Source organism: Cebidichthys violaceus, unplaced genomic scaffold (assembly GCF_023349555.1).
Source record: "Cebidichthys violaceus isolate CVI_PGR_0920_01 unplaced genomic scaffold, fCebVio1.0.p SCAF_6, whole genome shotgun sequence".
NCBI classification, from domain to species: Eukaryota; Metazoa; Chordata; class Actinopteri; order Perciformes; family Stichaeidae; genus Cebidichthys; species Cebidichthys violaceus.
Genome location: NW_027176816.1, coordinates 629,322 through 641,488, shown reverse-complemented (window position 1 = coordinate 641,488; position 12,167 = coordinate 629,322). Strand labels below are relative to the sequence as shown.

General features: G+C 43.8%; 1 protein-coding gene across 6 annotated transcripts in view; it reads left to right on the top strand.

Moving 5' to 3' along the window:
- The window catches only part of nckap5l (NCK-associated protein 5-like), a 35,741-nt gene that overhangs the window by 19,039 nt on the left and 4,535 nt on the right, over positions 1-12,167 (top strand). For 5 of the 6 annotated variants that reach the window (XR_011105214.1, XM_068733144.1, XM_068733146.1 and 2 more), the window contains exons 3-10: positions 4,872-5,012; positions 5,483-5,551; positions 5,659-5,697; positions 5,792-5,911; positions 6,866-6,958; positions 7,210-10,145; positions 10,620-10,749; positions 11,321-11,393. Coding sequence is in view for 5 of the 6 variants with exons in the window: in XM_068733144.1 (XP_068589245.1) it covers positions 4,872-5,012; positions 5,483-5,551; positions 5,659-5,697; positions 5,792-5,911; positions 6,866-6,958; positions 7,210-10,145; positions 10,620-10,749; positions 11,321-11,393 (3,601 nt within the window). In the remaining variant the exon portion in view is untranslated. Of the gene's footprint in view, positions 1-3,326; positions 3,440-4,871; positions 5,013-5,482; positions 5,552-5,658; positions 5,698-5,791; positions 5,912-6,865; positions 6,959-7,209; positions 10,146-10,619; positions 10,750-11,320; positions 11,394-12,167 lie in introns of those variants that run through there. The other variant, XM_068733147.1, reaches the window with a different exon arrangement.

Below are 12,167 nucleotides of genomic sequence, written 5' to 3'. Positions count from 1 at the left end.
GTGTGTGTGTGTGTGTGTGTGTGTGTGTGTGTGTGTGTGTGTGTGTGTGTGTGTGTGTGTGCCCATGCGCGCACACAGTCGCCGGCTCCCAATCCACCGCCATGATGACAATACTGCCGTTCACAAAGCAGCTGGCGGCTTTCTCCCTCTCTCTGCATTTACATTCAGACATTAAGACGTTGAAGTGCTGTGCATCTGAGATTTAAAAAAAAAAAGGGCATTAATGCAAGATATAAACGAAACACAAAACGAGATGAAAAACAAACATATTTAGAAATTAGAGCTGCAACGCGCTGCGAAAGTCATTCGCATCATTTGCGTTGCTTGGTAAGCGGAAGCAGATCTCAAGTTTGCTTCATGTTTGTTCTGCCTAACAACAGAAATGATCTGTTTTGATCATCTGTATTTATAATTTTAGTCATTTTTCAAGCAAAGACTTGATCATTCTGGTTGCAGCTTCTCCAATATGAGGATTTGCTGAATTTCTTTCTTCTTTTTCAGACTGTTGGTCGGTCAAAACAAGACATCTGAAGACATTGTACTAAACTAACTATTATGAAAACCGGGATTTTTCACTGTTTTCTGTTTACAGACTAAATGATCAATTCAAAAAGTTGGCCGATTAATCAATAATTAAAATAATCATTAGTTGCAGTACTTTGTCTCTAAACGTTTTAGTTTTTATAAACCAACAGTAGTATTTAAAAAAAAAAATCTATTTTTTTTCACACAGTAAGCCGGTGCAAAGATCTGAGCACTGGAGCGATTGTGTGATTAATAATGACTGAACCCCTTCATGCTCCTCTGCTCTTTGATCGGGTATCGATAGGTCTCAGATCCAGCACTTGTTTCAGGCCTGTTGGATTCTGGATTAAAGGGACTCGCCTTGTTTTAAGAGACGCTTCTCTCTGGTGGCATTTCCAGTGAGGCTTGTGACGTTAACTCTGCACATCAAAGAGAAACCGCAGCAGCAGCAGAACCACATTTTCATGTTTATATTTAGCTGCACTCTTGTTTGTCTTTTTCTCCACGCTGTAATTTCCATGTGAATGTTCGCACGGGGAGATGAGTGCTTGTATCTCAGCCCTGGTGCCCCGAAGCTTTAATGTGCATTAGGTGAAGAGAAAAGCTGGTATTTATACCCGCTCAGTATCCAAGGTCAAACGGACGGCTGATATCTGCTTCCGTTCTTGGATGGGCTGCATTGATCAGCCCTCCATTATACGCGTAGCTTTAGCTGCGTTCAGTCAATCGCGGCTCAATAAGCTCCCTACACTTTGGATGGCGCTGCTTAGGTTTGTCAGTCAGGCTTCGCGATCCACGGTGACGTTCGATAATCTTCCTGTAAACGCTTTGCGAACAGCTCCGGTTACATGAGGCCCAGCAGCTCTCTGCTGATCTCTTATGAAACTATCGAACATTTCCCAGTCGTGACTTTTACGCTCGCGGTGCGTTTTGGTACCGGTGCCAATGAGGTGACGCAGTAGGGCTGCAACTAACGAGTATTTTCATCATCGATTAAATCCCATGTTTGTTTTTTTTCTCAATTAATCAATTTACCTTTTTAGTCTATAAAACATAAAAAAAAAAAAGTCAAATGTCTTGTTTTGTCGGACCGTCAAAGCGCAGCCCAAATATATTCAGTGTACTATAATAATGACATAATAATAAAATAATCTTCTTTACATATGAGGAGCTGGAACGTCGCTTGAAAAATGACTTAAATGATTAATAGATTAGATGAATAAATGCCAGTTCGGTGGATCGTTGCAGCACTTTTCTACAAAAGCTTTTTTCAATTTAAAGGATAAAGCGGCTGTTGTGTATTTTATTTTTTTTTTGTATTGTGAAGAAACAACATTAAAAAAAAGAGCAAAACAATGTGTTAGTCTGTTTCTCAATACTTTCCAGTTTCACCAGACTGGCTCTAAGCCCTAAGACCATTCATTCTAGCTGAAGACATAAATCTTTTAAGCAGCTGTAATCGATTATTGTATACTAAACAATGGATCACATGACCGCTTGTATGTGAAAGGAGTCACTTATAGTGATGCAACCACGGAGAATTATTACAAATGATTTCAGACTCTGCAGTTCACTCGACAGAGACTTTTACAGAGCTTTTTAGCGTGATTCAGCTCATGGTTTTGGTTTTTACGGCCAGCGACTTGTTTTGGTTCACCCTCAGCGCTCTGATAACTCTACCTGCTCAGCAGCAAACAGCAGACGGACAAAACTATAACTCGATGGCGGACATAAGGGAGGATTTAGGGACGGATATTTCCCTCAGCAGTCGGTGGAGACCAAAAACGGAGCTTAAAAAGAGTGAAAATTGGTCAAACATTCATCAGATTGACACAAAACATGACAAATCTGTTTCTTTGTAACTGCTGGATGTGTAAATAATACAGGTTTAAAAACAAGTCATGTACATATAGATAGATTTATATACTTTCATGTTTTAAAAAGGTTCAGTAATTTCCTAAAACAGTTTTTTAACAAAAATGACACAAACGGGGATTTACCGGGATCAGGCTTTGGACACACAGGCGGTACTTGTTAGTAGGATCATTCATTGTTGGTTTTGCTCTTATCATGGGATTTAATGACAATAAAAAAAATAGGCTACAGGATATCAATAGGAAATGTCTGATCGAGGAATAAGTAAAAGTCTGATAATCTGACCAAGAACGTAGGTACTTGATGGTTATTTTAGTGCTAAAGACACATTTTAGTTGTGTTATCCGCTAGATGTTTGAAGCTTTCTTTGTACTTTTACACATACGTGGTGCTTTGCTTGTGTGTCACCTGTAAACTGTGCCAGTTCCTGATTGGCCTCCAGCCACAGAATTAGGCTCGTCTCATCCGCTCTAATGACTCCTTAAGATGTGATGGTTGGATCTGGGTCCATGTCGACACACCTATTTCCCCTCTGACCACACACACACACACACACAGTCACACACACACACACACCTGGAGCCATGCCTACTAGACTGGTTCTCAGCCATATGCCCTGCAGGGTAGCGTGCTCACAGACGCAGGCAGCCGGTGCAGCTCAGCGTGGTTTCAGCAGGTTGAGCCGGTGAACCCGTTGAAGCTGCAGAGGAATATGGACGCCACTCTGTCTCTACGCTCTGAAACGACGCAGGATGGATGGATTAATAATGTGCTCAGCAATCCTAAATATACTGTAGGTACGACGCCTCAGCCCTGTGGATGTGACCGCGTCAAAACTCTGAAGCGGGTGTTGAAGCGAAATGTTGTGGCTGCCAGATAAACGGAACACAAACGGCGTAACGGTGGTAATGTTGTTAACGTCGGAGCCGAGTCTGATGTGAAGCAGACCTCAGCTCCGTCTACTGCCGCTTGTTTTGGTTTGCTTGGAGAAACCAGACGGAAGAGGTTTACTGCAGCGGGACCCATCGGATACAGTCAGGTGGGGCTGCAATGATTAGTCGATCGACAGGAAATCTATTTGGATTGATCATTTCAGTCATTTGTGATGCTAAAGGTTCGCTACTTCTGTGTTCTGCAACGAGGATTTGCTGCATTTCTCTGTTCTAGATTAGATCAAATTGTATTATTTAGTGGAGACAACAAAATGCAGTTTAGCATCTAAAGTGCCGAAAGCAGTAGTGCAGAGTACTATACAGAAGACACAGTAATAAATAGCCTCTAAATCAAGCAGTCAGGGGTAGATATGGATACGCTACGATACATACAGTCTGACCATCATCAATATCTGAATATGAATACGTATCAATACATAATACTGCTTTTACAGTTTTCAGTCTTATTTACTTTTATGTATTCTCTTCAAACGGCGTTCCTCCTCACTGTGATTATAATGTTGATTACATTCATCATTACTGTAAGCTCAGCAATTATCTTTACAAGGCACAGCGAGCGCTTGGTGGGCTTCTTTTGCCCTGGGTTTCGCATTAAGGCTGCGCTCTGTGATTACGTTGTTGGGAGAGGAGGACACAGCGATGGGCTAAAACAAGATTCAGCATTTCCAACTGTTTGTTGGATTACCATTACAGCGGAGAGCACAACAGCATCTTTCAATGTCAGTCACAATTGGGAAAAGTGGTTTAAATGTATTTATTATGATAAAAGTGCTTGAGAATCTTTTTTTGGTTTGTGAGGTGAAAGCCCCTGACTTCATCGTGTGTGTGTGTGTGTGTGTGTGTGTGTGTGTGTGTGTGTGTGTGTGTGTGTGTGTGTGTGTGTGTGTGTGTGTGTGTGTGTGTGTGTCCCTCCCTCCCCCCCACCTCTGAAACCCAACCTTCTAATGATTCTGACACCTCGACTCAGGGAATCTCCAGATACGGAGTACTATCGATCCGATGCGGCTGCTCACTTTTTCACAAATTTTAAATTCTGCATACCTTGCTGCTCTGAGCTCATTGCAATTGTTGTATGTGAGGTAACATGAGACCAGGGATTGCTGAACTGAGTCAGCAGCTTGTATGCGAATAATAACGGAAACCATTTTTTTTTTTTTATTATGATTTTGAGTATTTAATGTGCTGCATATCAGATCGGTGCATACAGCTGTGAGGTATCCTACCAACGTTTAACTATTTCCAAATCTAAATACCGTCAGATCCACATCTGTTAAAATAATCTGTTGTGCGTATGAGAAGAACCTTTCATATAGTAGCAATTGTAGCTTCAGCGCAGGGTAGCAAAAATCCATAAGCTGTACTGTAACTGTTAAGAAGTGGAGAGCATTCTCACAACGTTGGTCACCGTCCAGAGCGGCTGGTGTTTTAACACCGTATGTTGTTTTCCCAGAAGATAACATTTGATTGCTACAGAGAGTGTGACGGTGATAGCTGCGGTGTCGCCTCGTGTGTTTGCAGATGAGAACAATGTCTGATGAGACAGAACAGAGGATGTGTGATGAAGACTTCGGTTCGGACGAGGAAGGCGAGGAGGGAGACGTGGAGTCCATTCTGGAGGACAACAGCGCCGAGCTCATGGACCGACTGAGGGAGCTGGAGGTGAGGAAGCAATAAAAACACACACACACACACACACACACACACACACACACACACACACACACACACACACACACACACACACACACACCGTCACTAATGCAATTAGAATGAAATTGATAATGAGCCAATTAAAAAGTAGGTTAGTGAAGTGTGACTTTTGTGAGACACAATGCTGCATGCATGAAAGACCACTACAGTGCATAGACTCTTATGTGAACCAGAATACAACTAGAAGTCTAAAAGATCTGTTTGTGCACAGTAACATTCAGAAAACCTGCTGTTAGCTTTAAGAAAGAGAAAAGACCTGGTTTTGATTGAAGAGTCCATTTCATGTTTTATTGCTCGTTTTATGATGTTTTCAAAGGAAGAGTTTGACATTTTGGGAAATAAGCTTATTTGCTCTCTTGTTAAATTACGTGACTAACTAAATAACTGTTGTTTGTGTTTAATTGTTGTTTCCCTCACAGGCGGAAAACTCTGCTCTGATGTTGGCGAATGAGAGTCAGAGAGAAGCGTATGAGAGATGCTTGGATGAGGTTAGTCCATGTTGCAGAATATAACGTAGAAACTAAGAATATGAATGATAAATTCTGCTCAGCTAAGTCGTTGTGATGTAAAATGTGATGTTCTCTGGTGTTATCAGGTGGCCAACCACGTGGTCCAAGCTCTGCTGAATCAAAAGGTAACGGGAAGCTGCATTTCTTGCCTCTTGTGTTTGGATCTTAACCACCTGCAGCGTCTTCAGTTGTCTCACTGCTCCGTGTGTCTCTGAACAGGATCTGAGAGAGGAGTGCATCAAGCTGAAGATGTTGGTCTTTGACCTGGAGAGACAAAACAGAACGCTCTGTGAGCTCTTTCAGCAGAAACTGCCCAACCACCCCACTGCTCACTACCAGGTAAATCAACTGTAGTGATTCAGAAGTGTGTCATATGCACTCTGAACTTCTTCCACCGAAGCCTGGCGGAGTACTACTGTTTATGTGAATCAAGCTAAGAAGCCTTTTGGGTTCTCCAGAAGGAGCATAAATGTCCTGAAGTGACACTTGAATCAGTCGTTTCAGGCTGAAGACTACAAATTTCAAAGCGTTCTAAATGTTTGGGTGTGGAATTGGAAGAAAGTGAGCTTACCGGACCTCTTGAGGCCACTGCTAATCTCCGCTTTAGGCTAGCAGCTTGAGGTTACATTAGTCACTACTAGCGCAACACATCCAAATCTCCAGCTGAACTCTCGGTGGCCACGTTGCATCGTGGGTAATGTAGGCGCCATGTCAAGGAAGGCGAATGTGTGAAATACATTTTAAATCGGTCTTTTAAGTAAAAGTGCAGAAGTATTATCATCAAAATGTACTTTAAGTATCAAAAACAAGAGTGCTCATCATACAGAATGCACCTATAGATTGTAACAATATTATATATATATATTTTTTTTATTTACTTTATACTTTATAGTATTAATGTTGTAGAAAAGTGGAGCTCATTTAAAGTAGTTAAACTACCAGTTTAATCTAAAAATAAAAAAATACAAAAAATGTAGCGGAGTAAATGGAATGATGGAAAATGGAAATACTTCAAAGTACCTCACACATTTACTTAAACACAGTACTTACTAAATGTATACAATGCACAGCTCTGATTCTCAAAAACCAGAGGGAGCTGCTAATGTCTTTTTTTCCACCTCAGCCTCATTCCTTCAGACGCTGCTGAGCCAGTAATGGATCTCAGGCTTGTCACTTCTGCTCTATATTGTTCCAACAGATGCCAGGACAATATAGCTACTAGTTGTCTGTGTATACAATAAGCTGTAGTGTATACAGTGTCATCATAATTGCCTCATGAATCTCCCATTACAGGTCCAGGCAGGACCCCTCCCAGACTACAATGCACAGCTGCACAATGACTCTGCCAAACAGGCGGAGCCTGCACAGACTGAAGCACAAGCCAAGGTGATTATTCCAAAGCCTTTTCCAAACATTAAGAGTGAAACAACAGGATTATATCAAAGCCTCTTAGTGAGACCTGTGTGTGACGTTAGAACGTGCTCTGACATTTGCTCTGTTTTCAACTATTGTGCTTTAAAAAGCCGATCTGCCCTGTGCTCATTTCCTGTACGCAAACACTCTAAAGGTCCTGATGAAACATATTGTTTGGCCTCGCATTGAATCGTATGCTGATAGAGATCTATTTTTGTCCGAAGGGAAATGGCTACCGCACACAGCATGCCTCCCCGGGCCCCCGTGGCCCTGCCGCCTCCATGGAGGCCCTGTCTCCCTTCTTCAAGAAGAAAGCACACATCCTGGAGGTACTTCGCAAGATGGAGGAGACGGACCCTCTGAAGTTCCACCCGTCCACCGCCAGCTTGTCTTTCTGCGACTACAGCCAGGTGCTTATGTCCACAGAGGCTGTTTTGGCCACTGCGGACCCCCTTCCGCTACCCTGCAAATCCCACCACACGCACTGCCACTACTCCTGCTCTGACACTGACTCACACCAGCGGGTCAACGGCGACGGGGCAGTGAAGTGTGAAGGAGGGAACACCTGCTGTTTACACTGCAAGAGGAGCCCAGACAGTCCTCCAAAGCCATGCAACCACGTCTGTAGTCCTTCAAAAGCCAACTCAGCCACCCAGAGCCACGTAGTTCCTGCAGCTGCTACAAGCGAATGTCACAGTAAGAACCGAACGGCGGAGTCTGTTCCCCCGTCTAAACAATGCACCAAGAATGAAGCCCACCAGCAACCAGCAGGCGCCACCGCCCACGCCTCGGTCACGGAAACAGCCGAACAGAGCGTGGAGGTGATGGAAGTGGAGCAAGAGCAGGATAGCTCTGAGAGTTGTCTAAACGCTAGTGTCTCTGAAGAGCTCACTGGTTTCTGTCCCACCTCCCACCTGCCCACTTCTGTGAAGGAGAGCGCACAGATCTCCCACTGTGACACGGAGACGAGTGACGGCGTTCACAACGGCGTCAAGCCTGCCATGTCGAACGACCCGTCGGCCGTCCCTGAGAAAGACTGCGCGGATCAGGAGGCTTCTTCCGTGAGAGCCAGCGCCTCCGTCAGCCCCAGCACGTCGTGCCTCACCGACGTCAAAGCCGCCGCCATCAACTCGCCGTCCAAACTGCTCAAGTTCTTGAAGATTCCCACGATAGGGGAGAAGTCTCAACCTTCGACCTCTGCCGTCCGTCTGAGCCCCCAACTCACCCGCAGCTCCAGGATCCCCTGTCGCACAAACAACTACGAGGTGTACCACTCGCCTGTTCCCACACGCAGAGCCACCACCACAGAGAGGTGCAGGCAGCCCCCTCCACCACCCTCCAGGTCTGAGTCCTACCCCGCCACACACTCGGCGCCAACCTCACCTCCTCAGCCTGAAGAGGCATCCGCCCTGCCCGCTCAGGATATAAGCTACATCAGCCTCTCTGCACCTAAAGCCAGTGCTGCTTCAAAGATGGGAGCTCCTTCCTCCGCATCCTCGTCCTCCTCCTCACCCAAAGTATCTCAGAGGGTCCCTCATTATGAAAATGTTTGTGTTATGTCTACCAACTCCAGAGAGGAGGAACCAACCCAGGGCCTTGAAAAGAGAACCACACTTCCATCCCAAACGAAGGTGAACGGGGGTGAGAGGAAGCTCGTTAAATCGCTACCCGAAAGCGTCCTCGACCCTCCTCCTCAAAGAAAGCAGTCGTCCTCGTCCACGTCAGAATCCACGTCGGATGAAGAAGAGGATTCAGACAGCCCAGTGTGGGTTAACCACCACAGCTTGCCCAACACATCCGCCATCAGCAAGGTCGCAAAGGGCAGAGCCAACTTCTCACAAACCAGAGAGAAACCGGCGGCAGATGTGAGGGAGATCACTGTGCAGAGCTCTGAGGTTGTCCACCAGCACCACCAGCAGCAGCAGCAGCAGCATCCACCGCCACCTCCAGTCAGGAGGAGCGACTCTTCCATCCCCAAGAGGCCTGCGGCCGGTCCCCCGAGGCCCCAGGCTGACTCCAGTCACCACGCTTTCAAAGACAGGCTGGCTGCGCTTGGAAAGCTGAGGAGCTCTGAGGATTTACAAGTCAGTCTCAGGCCGGTCGACACAGTGAATGAGGGCACCTATGAAGAGGAAAGGAGCAAGGAGCCCATGGAGCTCCAGAAAGAGGAGCAGAGACATTCAAAATACACAGACTCTTTGGACAGTAAACCTAGAGTTGTTAGTGGGGGTTTGAAGTACCCGGGTTCATCTCAGCTGTATGAACAGGCTGTAAAATCTTCGGGTTCAGCGGTGGTTAAACAAGAACTGTGCGTGACCAAGACAGAAGTCTCAAAGAGTAAAATCGGTCTGCCGTCCCCCAACACAGATGCTCCGCAGGTACTACGCAACAACATTAAGTGTCCTGGTTCCCTGAATCTGGCCTATAACCTTAAACCAGGTGTTGGTCCTCACAGTAGCAACAGCCCCAACAAAATTCCCCCAAAGTCGCCGTCCAAACCTTGCCAGGGCACGTCCGTCCACAGAGGGGGGAAGCCCGCAGAGGCCCCGCGTTACTCGTCCAAATCAGAGGAGAGGACCAAGATCAGCGGCAAAGGGAAAAAGAATCCCATGTACGGAGACAGCCTGCCGCCTCCTCCCCCGAGACCTCCGATGTCAGAGGGGGAGAAGCCATTGCCGCCGGTTCCCAGCCCACAATCCGCCATCGAGCAGAAGGTCATGAAGGGTATCGAGGAGAACATGCTGAAGCTCCAGGAGCAGGACAGAGGAGGGCAGGGCATCGAGGTCAAGCAGAAAGCCTCCAACGGCATCGCAAGCTGGTTCGGCCTGAAGAAGAGCAAGCTGCCAGCGCTGAGCCGCAAGACGGACGCGACCAAAGCAAAGGACGAGAAGAAGGAGTGGAAGATCAACATCCCCTCGGTGGGCAGGGACTCTGTGAAAATGGCCACCAGGTGTAAAGAAGGAGTGGAGGGCCTGAACATCTCGTCTCTGATGGAGAAGGCGGAGGGGCTGAGGAGGGCGCTGGAGGAGGAGAGGGCGTACGTGGAGCGGTCAGGGAGGGGTCACTCCTGTGAGGTGGTGATGGACCCGGCTCAGGGACAGCTGGCTGTCATGTACAGGGGAGCGCGCTCCGACAACTTCATGCAACAGCTGTTGAACAGGTGAGGACTCGACGAGGTCAAGTGGATTGTAAGGCTGCTTAACAACGCATAGTTTGAATTAAAGGAATAGTGTGACCTTTTTAAGGAATAAGTAAGTGGTTTCAGCGCCGCTAAATCAAATGCGCTGCAGTGTTTTGCTCTTCTCAGCTTTAAAGTGAATAAGTATATTTCCCAAAATAGCAAACAGTTTTTTTTATTTTTATATTCTTTGTGAAATCTTATGATTAGTTTTGCATAATGACATCATAACAGTAATAAGTAAAAAATACATAAAATGTTAAAGTAACAAAAAAAAAAATAAGACAGATCACAAAGATACTAAACAATTGGAGTCGTAGCAGATAAAATAAGTATAGATTAACATATCTGTCTTCACTGCATTAATGATCCCGTTTGAATAGTCTGTATTGTAAACTATCCTTTTCGTGGTAAAGCTTAACTTAACTCGACTTATCTTGTGCTTGATTGATATAGAGTGGACGGGAAAGACGTGATCAGCGTTCCCCAGCGTCGGCTCTCGTTCGATTGTAAGAGCTCCAAGCCGGTGTTTTGTCAGCAGGGCGACATCATCAGTCACACCAGCAGTCGTGACGACATGGAGAAGGTACTTCCTTAGATGCACTTTAATTTATTTCTCTGTATTCAGACACACAATAGTGACACAAATTCAGAAAAGTACATTTACTCAAGTGCTGTAATTAAGTACAAGGTACTTCTACGTTATTTGAGTATTGCCATTTTATTCAACTATATACATAGTGGAGAAAAAAGTACAATATTTGTCTCTGACAGCTGAAGCAACTTTCAGGTTGCAATTTTTTTGTATTCCCTTCCTGTCCAGTGAAAAACCAAACCATGTCTCTCCAGATGTGTTGATTTTGAATGTTTCTGATAAACTGAAGGATAAAGTGTTCCTTTATATAGGCTGAGAAAATCCTCCTCCTTCTAGGCTAAACAAACTAATAAAAAAACCCTCTTGGATCAGCTGCAAAATCCTCCGTCACAAAGCTGAAAATGGGGTTCATTTTGACGGAGTATCTGGCGAAACTGCATGATTTCATCTAATTAATTTTTCACGGCTAAACTTGGGTTCTACTAGTTTCCTGCATGTTGGTGTAAAGAGACGACTGTTGGTACATTTACTCCATCTGCTGCTTTGTTGTTTTTTCATGCAGGGATCAGACAGAATCGGCAAGATCACATCCGATGAAAATCTTGCAGATTCAGTTCATTCTCAACACTTTGCAGGTAAGACTGTCTGTCAGGAATTGATCAGAGCAAAGAACGATCACATATTTTTATGTTAGGACCTTTTTAACGAAGAATCCGACTTGTGTTGAACTAGTCTGGAAATGGACGAATGAATGTTTAAGAATTTCAAAGTGATAAATAAAGTAAATGACTACATTTTAATGTATAATCACAGGAACACATCAGAGATTAGCAGTGGTGGAATGTACATTTACTAGAAGTTATCAATGTGAGTCATAAAAAAACTCAAAATACAGCATGCCATATAAAGTCATTGTATAGTATGCAATAACAAAATTTAAAAAAATCATAGCATAATATGCTATAAAACTATAATAATATATATATATATATATAAAATATATAATATGTATAATTATGCATTTCATAAAAGTAAAGAAAAAGTCAGACTATAGTATGATGAAAAAAGTCATAAAAAAGTAATAATATAGTATGATGAAAAAAGTCATTAAAAATGACATGATGAAAATGGTCATATTATAGTATGTTGAAAAAAAAATCATTAAAAAAGTCATAGTATAGTATGTTGAAAAAAGTCATAAAATATATATATATATATATATATATATATAAATAAATAAATAAATAAATTAATTAATTAATTAATTAATTAATTAATTAATTAATTAATTTAAAAAATATATATATATATATATATATAGTAGAAAAAAGTCGTAATATATAAATGGTAAATGGACTGTACTTGTATAGCGCTTTTCTAGTCTTTCTGGCCACTCAAAGCGCGTTCAC